Here is a 16,605-nt window from a genome sequence, read left to right as displayed (position 1 = left end):
TCCAACCTGTCCCCTTGTCCCAACTGAAGGGTGCCACTGCCACCACCCTGCTCTGAGGACAGAGCAGTGGGAAATTCACTCTGGCTGCCTGTGCCCTTAGGGTCCTCAGGAGACATGGCTATCCCTGGGGATATCCCCGCTGCTGCAAGCCAGCTCTGTCCTGCAGAGCAGGGACCATGGCAGGCAGCGACAACAGCAAGGAAAATGACAGGAGCCTTGGCAGGGATGGTGGCTGTCACGGGGCTTTCCGCACCTCAAGGGTCTGGGTGGCCCTGGCAGGGCTGGAGGACACTAGGTGCTACCCAGGATGGGTTAACCATGCTTAGGAGGTGACATTCCCCTTAGATCCCTGTCTGGACTCCATGGGCCACCCAGCAGCAGGACCGCCTTGCCATGACTCTGCCAGGGTGAGCCTACAGCCTGGGATGATCTGCATGGCCTCCCCACTGCAGCATCACCCCCCCAGGAAGGGACTGGAGGTCAGGAGGCCAAAGCCACCCGTGCTCCTTGAGGCTGGGCAGGGACCAGGTCCTGGTGCCCTCTCAGCAAAAAGATGTGACATGCAGAGTGGCCATGGGGACACACAGGTGTGGGACAGGGGGGGCAAAGGCTGGAGGTCATCACCAGGACAACACCTGGGTCACCTCGACACCAAGTGATTTTGGGGGCCACTGAGCACACTGAAGGGGTCAGAGCCCAGGACCCTCTTGTGACACAGGTCCCCTGCATCCCCCCCCAAGCTGCGGGGCTGGGCTGAAGGCTTTATTGAAAAATCCAAAACAAACAACATGGTCGTTATTATCATACAATGAAAACTCAAATCAACCTGCCCTGCAGTGGGGGGGCACCCCCACCATCCCTGTCACCAGCTGCCAGCACCAGGGACACCGCAGGGACCCTCCTCCCACACCTGGCTGAGATACAAAAGGGACAAGTGGATTTGGGCGAGAACAGTGCCACTGTCCCCCAAGCCCCCGCTGCCACTGTCACCCCCATGCTGCTCCCCGGCCCCAAGGCCTGAGGTAGTTGGTCGTGCAGGCGAGACTCCCCCCCAAAAAAGTGGGGAGGGTTTTGGGGCTCCCTGTGTCCTGCAGGAACGGGATGGTTGGTATTGCATCCTAGGGGAGCCAGCACGGGTTGAGGGTGGGGAGGCAGCAGGACCCCCGGGGGCAGGTCCAGGTCCCTCTGGCGGGCTGGCGCACAGAGCGGGTGGGCTGGCAGCAGGGCTGGTGGAGGACATGGGAACAGCGGGTCCCTGCACGCTGGATGGCTGTGTGGAGGGGTGGCAGCTCCGAGGCCACGGTGGTGGCAGGTCCCACTGCTCCAGGTGCCAGCTGGGTGCTGATGGGTGGGCGCCGTTGGAAAGCACGTAGTGACAGCCCAGCCCCTTCCCAAAGGGAGAAAGGCCAAATCCTGCGCTCAGCACCCCGAGTGGAGGGACACTGGCCCCAGCAGGGGCACCAGCAGGACCATGGGGGATGGGGACATCGCTGCCTGGTCTGACGTCACTGTCTCCACTGCAGCGAGATGAGCTGGGGGGCCCGGAGGTGGCTGATTCCCCCCTGCCCTCTGAGCCCCCTGCTCAAGGCACAAAGGTTCCCTTGCTGGTGCCAGCCCCATGGCCACCCCTGCCCACAGCCACACTGGCCCTGGTCCCCCTGCACCCAGGAGGGTGGCGGTGGCACCAGGGTGGCACCAAAGTCAGCAGGGTCAGGGAGTTGTTTGCTCTGGCTTTGGGATGCTCTGGTTTTGGGGCACCCTGGCTGCCCCCCAAACCCTCTGCTGCTGCCCTAGAGTCACCCCCCATCCCCAGGAGCTGGTGGCTTGTGCAGTGGCACTGCGGTGGCCCAAACCCGCACCCAGCACCTTGCAGAGGGCTTATTGCTGGCATGAACACAGTGATCTGTCAGGGCAGAGCAGCCCAGCTCAGGTGGGGCTTGGAAGGTGTTTTGGGGACCTGGAATGAGGTGCAGGAGCTCATGGCAGCACCGCTCCTGCTGCCACCCCTTTCCCAGCTGTTCCTGGCACCCCGTGTCACTGGCCAGGGTGTCCCATGGGAACACCACCTCCCAGCCTGCAGTGGCCAAAGGCACTTGGTGCCCCTGCCGAGTGGGAGCACACTTAGCACCAAGCCCAGCAGCACCCCGAAAGCTGTCCCCCACCCAGTGGTACCCCTGTGGCCTTCAGCATGCTCATTCCTGGGGCGGGGGGACGTTCATGTCGAGCCAGGGGCTGGATTAAGGCTGGAAAAGCAACGAGAGGCAAGAGAAGCCCGACCGCTCTCGCTCAACCAGAGACGGCTCTAAGAGTTCCCATAATCTGTGCAAAAACAAAACTAAAGGGTTAAAGACCCCCGCGCAGACACCTCCCCCCACCCCCAGCAGCTCTAATAAATACAGGTGCGGTTTGCGCGAGCCCTCGCCCCGGGCCCGGGCGCTCGCTGGCGGCTCGGCTCTGGTGCTGGAGGCGGCTCCTGGGGGGACACAGGGGATGTGTGCTTCAGGGGGGCTTCTGCACCACTTCCTTGGGGATCTTCTCAAAAGACTGCACCAAGTGGGGTCCCAGGGGTGTCCCCCGCAGGGTCCCAGCTGTCCCCCGTGGGCTGCTTCTACCACTGGTGCTAATCTGCAGCTATAGGCGGGAAGACAGGGTCAGGGGGTGCAGTGTCCACCAGCATCCCTTTGCCCCAAACCGCTGGGACCACAGGGCTGCTCTAGCAGCACCTGGTGGCCTTGCCTGGGGGTGATGCAGATCCCACAAGCTCGGGTTTCTCCACACAGGATTTTGCCCATGTGTGCCAACTATCCCCAGGCTCGTGCCAGCTGCAGCAAAACCTGCTCACTGCCATGGATGGCAGGCAGGGCCTCTCCATCCTGCCCCACCTTTTCTGGGAGCAGCTGCCCAGCTGGAGCAGGGCTGGCACCACTCACCGTCCTCCTCCCAGCCTTCCGCCACTCCAGCCAGCTCGTAGTGCTTCTTGCGCAGCTCCCCCAGCTTCTGCCGCTCCTTCTGCAGCTGGTTCTCCAGCTCCAGCACCCGCACCTGGGGACATGGCCCAGGACATGCCCAGCCAGCACCCTGGTACGGCGCTGGGCCAAGCACTCCCCTTTCACACCCATTATGCCCCCAATGTCGAGCCCAAAGACCACAGAGGTGCATCCCGCGAGTGCACCAATGACAAGCAGACCTGGGGAGGGGATGGAGCTCAGGTAGGCACTGCTTGTGCAGGCAGGTGAAGGCGCAATGATCTGTGTGGGCACTCCAGGCAGGGGAATTCCCCAGAGCTGCCCCGTACCAGGTAGAGGTGGGTGCTGTGGGTAGCACACAGGGGACCAGGGTGGCCATGGGCTGCTATGCCATGATGGGAGCAGCACAGGGGAGGGATCAAGGACCAAGTGCATATGACTCCTGGGCAAACACCTTGGGCCTCCCCTGTGCTTGTGCTACCTGGGGGCAGCTGGGCATGGTGACCCCAAATTTGATGCCCCACCCCGGGCAGCCCAAGAGAGACATGACCAGGTGTTTCCCAAACCATGTGGGAATTTCCTACCTGTGAGTCCATCTCCTGACGCTTGATCTGGGTGAGTGTCATGCCGGAGAAGTCCATGCTATCTGTGGAGAAAGACACCACCAGCCCGCCTCAAGCTCTGCTCCCCACTCGGACCCCCTGGCAGCTCCCATACCACTGGCAGGATCTGGCATCATGGGATATGCAGGGAGGGAGTAAGGGGCAGCCATGGGCAGAGACCAGAGGGGCACAACCAACCAAGGGTGGTGAGTGCCAAGAGCACTCAAGGTTTTGGGGTCAGGTGTGTGCTCCAAGCATTAGGACCAGAGGAAATGACCTCAAGTTGTGCCAGAGGAGGTTTAGGTTGGATAAAAGGAACAATTTCTTCACAGAAAGGGTTATTCAGCACTGGCAGAGGCTGCCCAGGGCATGGTGGAGTCACAGCTCCTGGAGGGATTTAAAAGCCATGTAGATGTGGCACTTGGGGACATGGTTAGTAGTGGGGGAACAATTAAACTCAATTGTCTTAGAGAGCTTCTCCAACTTAAGTGATTACATGATTCTAAGATCCCTGCAGCCCAGCACTTACCTTTCTCCTCCACCTGAGACTTCCCAGCCTTGGTGGAGGCCACCACACTGGCTGTGGCCTGGTTGACGCCCCGGGACGCTTGTTGGAGCTTGCAGAGGTTGGCGCTGTCTTTGTCTGCCTTCACCTGCCGGGGCAGTGAGGAGGGGTCACACCCCGCCTGGCAAGCAGAAGACCAGCCCCACGATTTGGGGTGACCACATGGTGCCCCAGCATCACCCTGAACCATGGGCAGGGGAGCAGCCTTGCTCCTACCTTGGAGGCTGCCACCAGCTGAGCGGTGCTGGCCGCGATCTCCCGGGAACAGACCATCAGCTCCTCGAATGTCCCCTTGCCTTGCACCACCAGGTCGGCAGCGTCACTGCAGGAGAGCAGAGAGGGGCTGGAGCATCGTCCCACCATCCATGTCCCCTCCCTGTGGTGACGGCAGGACTCTGCCATCCTCTCCCCGCTCTGGTGACAGTGGCACTTACACCATGACAGTGGCACCCCAGCCCACTGCCTTGGAGGCGGAGATGAGACCCTCGGTCCAGCGTGAATTCTTGGCATAGAACTCCTTGGGGGATGCTGCACCCTGCCGTTGGTAAAGGCACAATTAGTTACTGGGCACCCCCCGACCCCTGCTCTGGGGGGAAAGGAGGAGGTCAAGGTGTCATTCAGGATGTGTGTGGGAGCTGGAGACACACTGAACTTGGGGGTTGTGGGGTCCCCTGTGTGGGAAGGGAGATCAGGGATCACCATGACACCCCAGGAACCATAACCAGGGTGAGACTCTAGGGTTGGAGAAGAGCTCCTGGCAGCTGAGGGGGGAAGTCCCAGTGGGCCAAGGGTTGGAGCAGCACATCCCAGCAAGTGCGCAATGAACCCCAGCTGGACAGGCACCCCTGTCTTCATCCCTGCCTGCCCCCTTGCCTGCATCCCTGTCCCAGCTCACCCGTCCACTCTCCACGATCTCTCTCTGGAGGTCCTTGGAGGCCAGGACCAGGACATGGATGGCCTGCATGAGGCCTGTGCAGGAGCCCAGGATCCTGCAAGACAAACACCACTGAGCCCCACCTGTGGAGCAGCTGCCCTGCCTGCAGCACCTGTCCCCATCCTGCCTGCCTGGCTCTGTCCAGTGCCCCGACCACCACTCACCTCTCGTTCACTTCCAGTTTGACCCCAGTGTCACCAGCCCGTGCCTTGCTCAGCATCTCCTGGTTGAGGGGAGAGAGGCTGTGCTCAGCCCAATGCGCCTCTCTGGCCTCTCCAGTGGTCCCAGCAGGCCCCCAGCACGGTGCCTGTGGGCACCTCTCTGCTCATGGTGACCCTCACCTCAATACGGGCAGATGCCGTTTCGATGGCTGCGGCTGTTGCTGCCATCTCCTTGTCCACCAGGTCACCCAGCTCCTCCTGCCTGACGTCCAGACCTCTGGGACGCAGCTCCTGGGGATAGGATGGGATGAAAGGGACTGTCCAGGAGCAGTACAGTCCCTGTGGTGGTGCCTGCCATGGCCTGATCCCATCCCACTAGCCCTCCTGGGGCACCCACCTCCCCAATGGCGCTGATCTGGCCCAGGCAGGCTGTCACCAGGCTGCAGTCAGCACTTGCCACCGTCCCTGGGTCTTGCAGGGCGCTGAGGTAGCTCACAGCCGCACTGCCACACTGCTTGCACAGCTCCAGCAGACCTGCATGGGCAGCATGGGGGGCTGAGGGGGCCACATGTGGGGAGGAGATGTCTGGTTCCTACCCACCACAGCATCCTACCTGCGCTGGCCTCTGCCTGCCCTGGTTTCTGCCCACTTCAGCACCCTACTTGCCCCAGCATCCCGCCCACCTTATCCCAGCATGCTGCCATGACCCCTGCCCACCCTAGCCTCTGCTCACTCCAGCATCCTCCTTGCCCTGGCCTGTCCTGGCACCTGCCCACCCTGACATCTGCCCACCCCAGCCCCTGCCCACCCTGACATCTGCTCTCCCCAGCCCCTGCCCACCCTGACATATGCTCTCCCCAGCCCCTGCTCACCCTGATCCCCTGCCCACTTTGGCCCCTGCCCACTGAATTCCCTGCCTACCCCAGCCCCTGCCCACCCTGACCCCTACCCACCCCCACCCATGCTCACCCTGATCCCCTGCCCATTCTGACCCCTGCCCACCCAGCCCCTGGCCTGGGGCAGCACTCACGGTCAGCAGGCTCCACAGGGGCCACATGGGAGGTTGCACTGCCCTGCAGGAGCGTGTCGCTGACCAGGTGGGCAAAGAGGGCCAGGCAGGGCAGCAGGGAACCCACAGCTGCGGCAGGACAGCGAGCACAAGCCTCAGTGCCCACCGTGCTGCTCACCCGCCCCGCATGCCAGGGCTGCCCCTGTGCCCCCTGCCCGGGGCTGCCACCTCTCACCTGCGCCATCCAAAAGGTACTTGCTGTGTGCGTCCCGCAGCCGCTCTGCGCACTCGGAGGCTGCCAATGTCCGGGACAGGAGGCAATCTGCAGGCAGACAGCAGGCAGGGCTCAGCCGGGAGCACAGGGAGCAAGCAGGCTGGGGTAACACCAGCTTTGGGAGCAGCAGGGGCGTCACCTGCTGAGCCGGTGCAGCTGATGTGAGCAGGATCCTCCATGCGAGTCAGGGCGTCCTGCACCATGCGCTCGGCCTCGTGCGCGGTGCCCTGCAGCAGGGACAGCTGCTCCTGGGCCAGGCGCTGCTGCAGTGCCCGCTCTGTGCTCTCCTGCTGGGCCAGAGCTGGGCTCAGGGCCCCTGCTGGGCCACTGGGCATTCCCTGCACTTGGCCCCACTGAACCCCTCTGGTCTGGCCAGAATGGGGATGGCCATGAGGACCCTCACGGTACCTTGTCTCTCAGCTGGGTCTGCAGCGTCTCCAGCTCTGTCCTGCTGTTCTCCTGCTCGCTGCTGAGCGTGTCCTGAAGCTGCTGCAGCTCAGCCTGCAGAGCTGCCATCTCGTCCCTGTGCTGCTCTGCTGCTCGGCTCAGCCTGTCCCTCTCCTGCTCAAGGCTGGCAATCCGAGTGTTCTGCTCTGCTCCTGCCTGGGGGGGCATGAAACAGCAGTCGGGGCTGTGCCGAGGGTGAACTTTCCAGTCTGGGGACTCATTCCAGGCTCGGGTCACCCTGACTGTCCCTGCTGGGTGCACCATGGCCTGTGCAGGCACAGCTCCCCGCTCCCCCAGCAGCACTGATGACCTTACCTGGTGACAACTGAGGCTTCTGGGGAGCCCTTTCACTTTTGTCAGTGAAAATGCATTTTTATCATGACTGTCACCATCCTGATGGAGGACTGGATGCAGGGTGGTGCCTCTGCCCCATCCCCATCCTGCTGCTAAGTCTGCCCACTTCATAGATGGGTGACTGCATTTTCCTGCCAGCTTCTACCCCCTGCAACGAGTCCAGGCACTCCTGCTGTCTTCCACAGCTCTGCAGGCATGGGATACCCTCTGGCACATCTTGCAGTGTGATGCCACACTGCTACCTGGGCTTAGAGCAGGCAAAGCTGCTGACTGACCCTCTTCTTCCAGGCATTTTATTCCATGATCCCTGCTGCTGGAGCCCATTGGTCCACATACCACCACACCCAGGAGTGTGAAACCCCCTTGTGTGACATCAAACCCACTCAGATGTGGGAAAGAAGATGACAGGGAGCTGGTTTTGAGGTCAGTGGCGGGTATCACCTCTCGAATGGGTAAGGCCTGGCTACCCAGCCCAGAGGGGTGCTGGGGGCCCCCATGTGCTCTCACCTGTGTGCTGGACTCCAGTGTGCCCTGGACCACCTGCAGCTCCTGTTTGCTGGCTGCCAACTCCCGCTTCAGTGTCTCCAGCACCTCTGCCTGCTCCTGAGACTGCAGCAAGGGGAGAGGTTGGCAGAACTGGTGCCCCATGGGAAGCCCGTGCTTATCCCTGGTGTGTCCCCCCCCATCCCTACTCACCTTCCTCTGTGCCTGCTCGCTCAGCCGCTGGAAGGAGTCCTCCAGCTCCTTTTTCTCCCGCTCCACATCCCCCTGGGCCTGCCTGGCCACTGTAATCTGCTTGGTCACCTCTGCGTTCTGGTGATGGCAGAGAATGAGATGAGCAGCCCATGGTGTCAGGGGGCATGGCTGGGAGAGGACATGCTGGGGGGGGTTTGGGGAGCCCACCTTGCGCAGCAGGTCGGCGTGGTTCTGCACCAGCTCGCTGTACTTCTCCTTCAGTTTGCTGTAGCGCTGCTCATTGGCCTGTGCCCGTCCTGCCACACGCACAGTGACACAGAGCTGAGCACTTGGGACCCCCCAACTGGGGCTCACCCCGACCCCACGCCAGTGCTGGCACTTCCTGCTCACTCTCGATTTCCGTCAGGCTCCGCTGAGCCTTCTCCGTGTCCTCCCGCTGCTTCTTCAGCTCCTCCAGCTCTGTGCGCAGGAACTCGCTCTCATCCTGTGCCTGCTGCTTCAGGTGCTGCTGCTCGGCCAGCTCAGCCTCCAGCTCGCTGGCACGGCCACGCAGCTGCACTGCACCCCGTGTGCTCTGTGGGGACGGGTGGGGGCTGACGGTGCTGTTCAGTGCCCACCAGGACCATCCAATGCCCACTGGTACCATCCAATGCCCACCAGTACTGTCCAGCAGCCCCCCCATGGGTACCACCCTGCAGGCCCCCAAGTGCATCTTGACAAAGCACAAGGATGCTGGGCAGTGGGGCTGAGCCCACCCCCTGGCAGGGATGCAGCCCCCTGGCATACCTGCGGACCCCCTGTATGAGGGAGGCCACCGGGAACAGGGCAGGACAGAGATGGGGTCACTGTCTTGCCCACCCAGGGACACAGCCACCAGCCTACCCCACACTCCCAGTGGGTGTCATCCTGCCCACCTGGCTGTCACCCACCTCAGCCTTGAAGTTCTCCAGCTCCTCTTTCAGGCCTGCGATCTCCCCGTAAAGCTGCTCAATTAGCCGGTCTCTGGGAAGGAGAGACATGGGGTACACCCTCAGTGCCATAGGGACACAGCCTGGGAGGGGAGGTGTCCCCTGTGCCACCATGGCTGCTCCAGGCAGGGAGCTCCCGGTACAATCCTGGCCATTTCGCAGCATCGTCAGCATTGCTTACTTGTCATCCTTGCTCATCCCATTCTGGCTGTTGAAGTTGAAGGGGTCGCAGCTGAAGGAGCTGCCAAAGATGTCATCAAACTTGTTGTCAAACAGGCTCTGGGGGAAGAGCAGGACAGACCTGGAGTGACCCCACTACCACTTGGGAGCCCTTGTCCCTCCATGTCCCCAGTGTCACTGCCAAGCCAGCCTATGAGCTGCCTGGACACTGGGGCCCCGCTGCTCCCAGGGCACTGAATGTTATGAACTTGATGAACATGGAGCATCTGTAGTCCATCCCCACCTAACTCCTGGAGGGAGAAGATCCCCAAAGCCACATCACTGCATGCTCCCTCCCCTCCGCACTCAATGCCTGGGGACAACCCTTGGTAGAGAGGAGGGTAAAGACCTAAAGGTCTCCATGGCAATGCTCGAAACCAAACCTCTCCTTGCCCATCACTGGAGGGCACCACACCATTGAGCAGCCACCATGAGAATTCAGGCTGGCTCAGCCCTAGGAGCATCCAGATGGGACACCCAGCATGCAGATGGGATATGCAGCACCCAGATAGGACATCCAGCACCCAGACGGTCACCCAGCACCAGATGGGGCACTCAGCACCGATCCATCTCTTTGCAGTGACACTCCCCAGTTCCCAAGGCCATCCCCACTGTCTCAGCCCTCACCACAGTGTGGGTTTGGAGAAATAACCCCAGGCTCAGCGCCAGAGAGCCCCCACCATCCTTACCTGCGAGGCTGTGTCCATTTCCACCAGGTCTGTGATGGGCTCACTGTCGGGCGAGGAGGCCTCAGCAGGGATCACCACCACGGGGCTGATGTGCTCTGACAGCGCAGAGGCACGCAGGAAATTGGGAGGGTTCTGGGGAGGGAGGGGAGCAGGGCTGAGAGGGAAACACTGGCACTGCTGCTGGGCTGAAGGCACAGTTGTTTGAAATCCTGCCCTGGAGCTCAGCTGGCCCATGCCTTGACCCATGAGAACAGAGCCAGGACCCACAGAGATAGAGTCAGGATGCAGAGGAATAGAGTCAGAACCCACAAGGATGGAACCAGGACCCGCAGGGGTGGATCTCAGCAAGGGCAATGGATCAGTGAGAGAGGGGATCCCAGCTGCCAGTCAGAGGGCAGCTCCATCCAGCCGGATGCCACCCAGCGAGGGATACAAGAATGATCCTCGAGGTCCAGGAACCCCATGTTGCCACCAGACCTAAGAAGCTGGGCAAGGCAGCAAGAGGCTTTTTTTGGCCATCTGCCAGTGCCAGTGGCCCCACTGCTGCCCCTGGGCACAGGGACAGGAAACACGGGGACTGCAGGGTCTCACCTCTGGCAGCTGCGGGATCTGAATCAGCCGCTTGAAGTACTGCAGGTTGCTGGAGCGGTAGAAAAGGTCCTTGAGCCTGCAAGGGGCAGGGAATGGTTAAGGATGGCTCTTGTCCAACCTGGACAACCCCTTGCCTGGCTCCAGGAGGTGTCACCTGGCCACTGTATTGCCTTGGAGGGGAAGGCGTTTTGTGCTGCCACCAAACTCAGGGCAGGTGTTGGGAGCCAGCCTCCCACCGCTGGAGGGTTTATCCCATAAATCCTCAGCCTGATAGGCAGGGAGAAGGACCTGGAACTTGAGCAACCTGGTCTAGTGGAAGGTGTCCCTGTCCACAGCAGGGTGTTGTACCTCATGACCTTCAAAGGTCCCTTCCAACCTAAACCACTTCCTGCCTACCCAAAGTTTCCAGGAGCAGGGGGCTTCCTGCCTGGAGCCAACATCTCCACCCTCACCTTCAGTTTCTACAGGAGCATCTTCCCCAGAAGCAGGGTACCTCCCTCCAGGACTCCCAGTTTTGGGGAGGAGGGACAGTGCCCAGCTGCACCACTCGTAGCTCTCACCTCTCCCAGTCACCTGAGCAACCTAGTCAGGATCTTGGCGCTCTTGACCCCTGTCCCAAGGTTAGTCCCTGGGTGGTCAGAGCACAGCCAGCCCTGCTATCTGCTCTTTGCAGTTTGTGACCTTGAATCAAGCTGTTGCTCAGTACCATGATATCCTCCCCTGGCACCATGACATCCCCCCCCTGCTCTCGGTTGCCAGCTGTTGTTTTGGTTACTCATGTACCAGAGACCACAGCATGTCCCTGCTCACTCATTTTAAATCTCAGTGCCTTGGGAGCGCTCCCAGAGCACCGATGCTCTGGGTGTGGGCACTTACTTTCGGAACTGCTCCAGGAAGCGATCCCGGTGGCCCTGCAGCGTATCCGCCGGCAGACCTGGAAGAAGCAGCAAGTAGAAATGCCAGCGGGTGTCTTCATGGATCAGGGAACAACCCATCAGCACAGCCACATGGAGATGGCTCTTTCCCAGAGATGGCCACCCTCCTCTGGGGGTCCAAATAAACCAGGCAGTGTCCTGCTGCAGGAGGGGATCACGCCCCATACCCCCCAGGGCAGAGAAAGGCGTGGGCTGGCAGCTGCCACAATTCCAGATCCTGAAGGATATGGGTTTTCCACCTCCTTGCCATGGTGACTCCCTTCACCCCTCAAAAGAGGCTGGGGAAGAGGTGGTGGTGAACAGCCCAGGCTGAGCAGGGTGGTGGCCCCAGTGCCTCCCTCTGTGTCCCCCCTGTCAAAGGCAGTGCTGCTGGGGGCACTCACAGGAGTGGAGCTTGAAGAGCAGCTTGACGGTGTAGTCGTAGAGGTGGCTGCAGTCCAGGATCACCTGGATGAGCGGGGCCAGACGGCACTGCCCCGCTGCCGTCACCGACACCGAGCGCGACATGTCCAGGGAGCTGAACACTGCAGGGAAGGAGTGCAGGATCAGATCCAGCAGCACCAGCAGCACCAGGAGGTGCCACACTGTGTCTGCCAAATCCACAGATGTCATCCTGAGCAAGAGCCGTTCGCCTGGAGCAAGATACCCACTGGCCCTTGGGGACACAGCCTGCTGTCCTGCAGCTGTTTGTGAGCTGAGTGGGAGGGGAAATTCCCACCCAGGTCTCCCACACAGGCCTGGGAACACTCCAGCCTGGCACCATGGGCCTCCAACTGGGACTGAGCCCCAGCCATGTACCTGGGCAGAGCTGACACGTGACTGCTGTGCTCTGCCTGTCACTGTTGTCCCACTGGCACTCGAGTGTGCTAGGTGTGCCAGAGGGAAGATGCTCCAAAACCAGCTGGGAGCAGCTGAAGCCCATCTCATTCCAACACCTTCCACTAGGACCAGAGTGCTCCAAGCTCTATCCAACCTGGCCTCAAAACACTTCCAGGGATGGGGCAGCCACAGCTTCCCTGGGCACCCTGTGCCAGGGCCTCACCACCCTCACAGCCAAGAATTTCTTCCCAATATCCCATCTAACCCTGCTGTCTGGCAGTGGGAAGCCATTCTCCCCTGTCCTGTCGCTCCATCCCTCGTCCCCAGTCCCTCTGGTCCTCTTGGAGCCCCTTTAAGCAGAGGAAGGGGCTCTGAGGTCTTCCTATAGCCTTCTCCAGGTGAACACCCCCAGCTCTGCCAGCCTGGCTCCAGAGCAGAGGAGCTCCAGCCCTCGGAGCACCTCTGTGTCCTCCTCTGGACTTGCTCCAGCAGCCCCACATCCTTCCTGGGCTGACGACCCAGCGTGGGCAGCAGGTGAGGGGGGGATTCTGCCCCTCTGCCCCGCTTAGGGCAGAGCTGCCTCCAGCCCTGGTGTCATCAGCCCAGGGCATAGGGGGTTTCGGAGCACACACGGCTGGGGCACGTTGAACTTCTCATCCTCCAGCACCCGTAAGTCCTTCCTGGCAGGGCTGCTCTCCAACCCTTCATCCTCCAGCCTGGACTGATACCAGGGGTTGCACTGACCCAGGTGCAGCACCTTCCACTTTGCTTTGTTGAACCTTAATTCAGGTGAAGTGCCCATAGAAGAGCTGAGCTGTGGTGCCCTCAGCCAACATCCCCTGTCAGAGCCTCCTCCAACTCGGATCAGCCCCACGAAGGGGCTGGACTCCTGCAGATCTCTCACTCCACCCTGTCTCAGAGTAATGCAGGGCTTTACCTGTCTGGAAGAGGTTCAGCTCACACTCCAGGTAGTCAAACATCTCCACCGTCAGCTGAAAACTAGGAAACAGGGTTGAGGATGGTTGAGGACTGTCCCCAAGGCCACCCACGAGCCTCAATCTTTGATGAGGGTGCTCTAGTGTGGATGCACCAGCCTTGCCTGAGGCTCTGCCCATTCTCAGGACCTGCCACAGGGCAGGGGGCAGGAGGAAGGTCCTGTCCCTGCTTGGTTATGCTGCCGGTGGGGTTGGGGAGATCGTGTCCCCCACCTGCACCCACTCCCTCCCTGACCTTCCCCTGCCCCACACTCACAAATTATTGACATCATTCTCCCCAGCCTCATCAAGCTGCCGGTCAGACATCTGGAGATTTCCAGGGAATCTGGGATTCTGTGGGAGAAACAGGAGGTGGGAAAGGGTTCCAGAGGCTCTCCTGGTCTGGCCACAGCTCTGGAGCACCAGAGCTGTGATCCTGCAGCCTCAAAGTCAGCTCCTGGATGAGCCAGGGGAGTGATGTGGGGGAAAAGGGAGGTAACACAGGGTCTCTGAATCCTGGGTGACCACAGCATCCCTAATCCACACCATCTGTGCTCTTCCCAGGAAGAAAAGCTGATTCTCCCTAGGTTGAGAAATCTGTCAAGCAGGGAGGAGATGAGGCTGCCAGCAGAGAGCTGGACGGGATGGAATGATATCTGCCCCAGGGGGTACCCGCTCTGGCATTTTGGGGAAGGTCATATCACACTTCCAAAGCAGGGTGATGGGCACAGAAAACACCTCTTTCCAGCACTTTTCCCCCTTTTCCCATCTAGGATAGCTGGGGGGGGAAAGGGAGTGTGTGTCTCCTACTGCTGCAGCCCACCAACTCCCAGCCCAGACCGAGGAGCCCTGGGCCACCAGGAATCCTGCCACCCCCAAAGCATTGGTCCTTGGGCCATTTTTGATGGCCATTGGCAGCTTCGGGAATATTTCATGGATGCAGCAGGATGGCCATACCAGTCCACTGCTGTCACCCCAGTGCCCACCCCTTGCTACAGCCCTGGGGACAGGGATGGGGTGGGGCTTACCTTGGTGTGAAATTCCATCTTGGTTCTCAGCAGTTTGAGGTAGATGCTGCAGAGCTGCCCGTAGCCCTCACTCAGGTGGCCCTGTGGGGACCCCAAAAAGCTGTTGAGATCCAGGACAGGCTGTCGAAAAGCCTTTTTCTGTTGCAGAATGACTGGCCCCTCCCTTATCTCCCCAAAACCACAGCCAAACCCTCCTTGCTGGCACCTGGATGTAGGCTGGCTGTACTGAAGGGATTTGGTCAGACCTTCTCATCACCTTCTCTGCATGTTTCTATGCTTCATTTGACTGTCAGAGCCGAGTTTTTAGTGGGTTTTTGCCATGAAACAGGAAGGAGGCATTTGATTTTGGTGGAAGGGAACACCGAATGCAATTGAAACCCAGCCCAGGTAGGTGATGACAGCCACAAGTCAGCCATGGCTGCGCTCCACTTCCTGAGAGAGGGAACCCCCCAAGCCTAAAGCCCCCCAGCCTGGCCAAGGGACCCCTGGGATCTCCCCATCACGGCTGGCAGGGTTGGTCACTTACCCACATCCTGCTCATGTCGCTCAGCTCATTCTTGTATCGCACGGAGTCTTTCAGGACCTGGAGGAATGATGGTGACAATCAGTAGGCAGAGCACCAGGACACGATGCTCCATACTTGAAACCAGGAACTGGGTGAGAAATGGGAGGTCTTGATGCATTCCCAACCCTTTATCGCCACTGCCAGTCCTGGGTGCCTCAGCTTCCCCAAGGAGGAGCCTTGCTGACGGCTCCTGCACCAATGCCATTGCCAGGCGCTGAGCCATTTCCTCTGGCACTGGCACTGCCGTTGGCACTGGGGTTTGAGGCACACAGGATTTTGGGCAGGGCAGCACCAGGAGGGCTCTGGCACCCAGGACTGACCTGCAGGAAGGCACTGACTCTTTGGAAGAGCTCTAGCACTGGTGTCCACATAGGACTGACCCCCGGGAGGGCACCAACCCTCCAGGAGGGCTCGAGATCCAGTCCCTACTCAGGACTGACCCCTAGGAGGCCAGTGACCCTCTGGGAGGGCTCCAGCTCCAGTCCCCACCCCAGGACTGACCCCCCAGAAGGATACTGACCCTTCAGCATCTCCCATCACCCAGTGCAGCCCTGCAGGGGAAAGGATTTGGCCCCAAGCTGAGCTTTGGGCACTCACATTGGAATGTCCATCCCGGAGGAGCTTGTGGAACACATGGCAGAACTTCCAGCAGAGCACAGCATTGCCAGACAGCGGCAGCCGGTTCACCACTGACCAGAAGGTCTGTGCTCCCTTCTCATGGTGTGTGCCCAGGATGCACGGTGCTGGTGGTCAAGGAAACACTCCTCTGCCCTTTGGTGATGGAGAATGGCCACCCAAAGACGGCTGCACCCGCAGAGCCCAGGGGGGCCAGGCCACCACAGGGAGCTAATACTGCCCACCCCAAGCATGTGCTGTCCCCAAAGTGGCACAAGCTACCCTCTCTCCCACAGACTTGCTCTAGGAGCACCATGGCACATGCAAGGCTGGGGCTGTGCCTCCGCTGAGCCTTCCCAGGTGTCTGGCTGGGATGCTGGGGATCCACTTTTGGTGGCAGTGTCCTAACCTGCTGCGGGCACCTTCCCCTCTTGCCCTCTCATGGGATGGCAGTGCTGGGAGCACCAGCCAGGGCACCTACCAACATTCAGTGGCTGTGACAGCAGGAGCAGGGACCCTGTGCCATGCTGGAAAAATATCCAATGTAGTTAACAGCACTCCAAGGTCCCATCCAGCCTCCCCAGCACCCTGGGCACCTCTCCTCACACACCCTCTTGATGCTGCCCCTTTTCTGGGCAGCCCCAGCCCCGCTCCCACACTCCTTGTCCCACGGCCAGCTTTGAGAAGGATATTCCTGGCGTGTTTCTCCTTGACAGCCACTTCCTGTGCATTAATGGCCTTATTGATGCTGACGGTCTGCAAGAGAGAAGTGATGGAGGGGGGTGAGATGGGGAGGGTTGAAGCTCCCTTATGGACCCCCCCTTGCTCACTGAGACCCTTCGGCTCTGACAGCACCTGCCAGTGGCTGGGTCCCATCCAGGTCCCCAGTCCCTGCTTGTGCCAGCTGGATGCTGACCCTTCCCGGATGCCTTTCTGGGATGCAGTTGGCATCCGCCAGGTTCAGCTGCTGCCAGGACTCATTTACTCAGGATAATAATGATGCAATTAAAGCAGCGCCCACAAAGAACCCTCTGCTGCCCTCACAGTGGTGGGACAGGCAGAGGGAAGGCAAGTCCCTCTCCTGCCCTTGGATTGTGGGCAGCAGCTGGTGGCTCCTACCCCACTTTTGGCAGGGCTGAATGGGGAGGACAATTTGGGAGGGCATCAAGAATCAGGTAGTGGGATGGCAAGACC

At 60.5% G+C, this 16,605-nt stretch overlaps 1 protein-coding gene across 4 annotated transcripts in view; it reads right to left on the bottom strand.

The window, feature by feature from the left end:
* Positions 1–719: 719 nt before the first annotated feature.
* HIP1 (huntingtin interacting protein 1) overlaps positions 720–16,605 on the bottom strand; it is a 44,136-nt gene continuing 28,250 nt past the window's right edge. For 3 of the 4 annotated variants that reach the window (XM_032129819.1, XM_032129818.1, XM_032129821.1), the window contains exons 2-31: positions 16,104–16,167; positions 15,394–15,536; positions 14,758–14,814; positions 14,232–14,312; positions 13,481–13,557; positions 13,167–13,228; positions 11,794–11,934; positions 11,352–11,409; positions 10,476–10,551; positions 9,885–10,016; positions 9,158–9,255; positions 8,938–9,010; positions 8,399–8,582; positions 8,216–8,304; positions 8,009–8,125; positions 7,820–7,921; positions 6,920–7,114; positions 6,651–6,798; positions 6,473–6,559; positions 6,259–6,366; positions 5,626–5,762; positions 5,409–5,519; positions 5,232–5,290; positions 5,029–5,122; positions 4,568–4,668; positions 4,350–4,455; positions 4,098–4,221; positions 3,551–3,612; positions 2,931–3,042; positions 720–2,631 (exon numbers count right to left, since the gene is read on the bottom strand). In XM_032129819.1, the coding sequence (XP_031985710.1) occupies positions 2,621–2,631; positions 2,931–3,042; positions 3,551–3,612; positions 4,098–4,221; positions 4,350–4,455; positions 4,568–4,668; positions 5,029–5,122; positions 5,232–5,290; positions 5,409–5,519; positions 5,626–5,762; positions 6,259–6,366; positions 6,473–6,559; positions 6,651–6,798; positions 6,920–7,114; positions 7,820–7,921; positions 8,009–8,125; positions 8,216–8,304; positions 8,399–8,582; positions 8,938–9,010; positions 9,158–9,255; positions 9,885–10,016; positions 10,476–10,551; positions 11,352–11,409; positions 11,794–11,934; positions 13,167–13,228; positions 13,481–13,557; positions 14,232–14,312; positions 14,758–14,814; positions 15,394–15,536; positions 16,104–16,167 (3,009 nt within the window). In that variant the 3' untranslated portion in view covers positions 720–2,620. The remainder of the gene's footprint in view (positions 2,632–2,930; positions 3,043–3,550; positions 3,613–4,097; positions 4,222–4,349; positions 4,456–4,567; positions 4,669–5,028; positions 5,123–5,231; positions 5,291–5,408; positions 5,520–5,625; positions 5,763–6,258; positions 6,367–6,472; positions 6,560–6,650; positions 6,799–6,919; positions 7,115–7,819; positions 7,922–8,008; positions 8,126–8,215; positions 8,305–8,398; positions 8,583–8,937; positions 9,011–9,157; positions 9,256–9,884; positions 10,017–10,475; positions 10,552–11,351; positions 11,410–11,793; positions 11,935–13,166; positions 13,229–13,480; positions 13,558–14,231; positions 14,313–14,757; positions 14,815–15,393; positions 15,537–16,103; positions 16,168–16,605) is intronic. The other variant, XM_032129820.1, reaches the window with a different exon arrangement.

Source organism: Corvus moneduloides, chromosome 20, assembly GCF_009650955.1.
Source record: "Corvus moneduloides isolate bCorMon1 chromosome 20, bCorMon1.pri, whole genome shotgun sequence".
Taxonomy (NCBI): Eukaryota; Metazoa; Chordata; class Aves; order Passeriformes; family Corvidae; genus Corvus; species Corvus moneduloides.
This window is presented reverse-complemented; position numbering and strand designations above follow the sequence as displayed.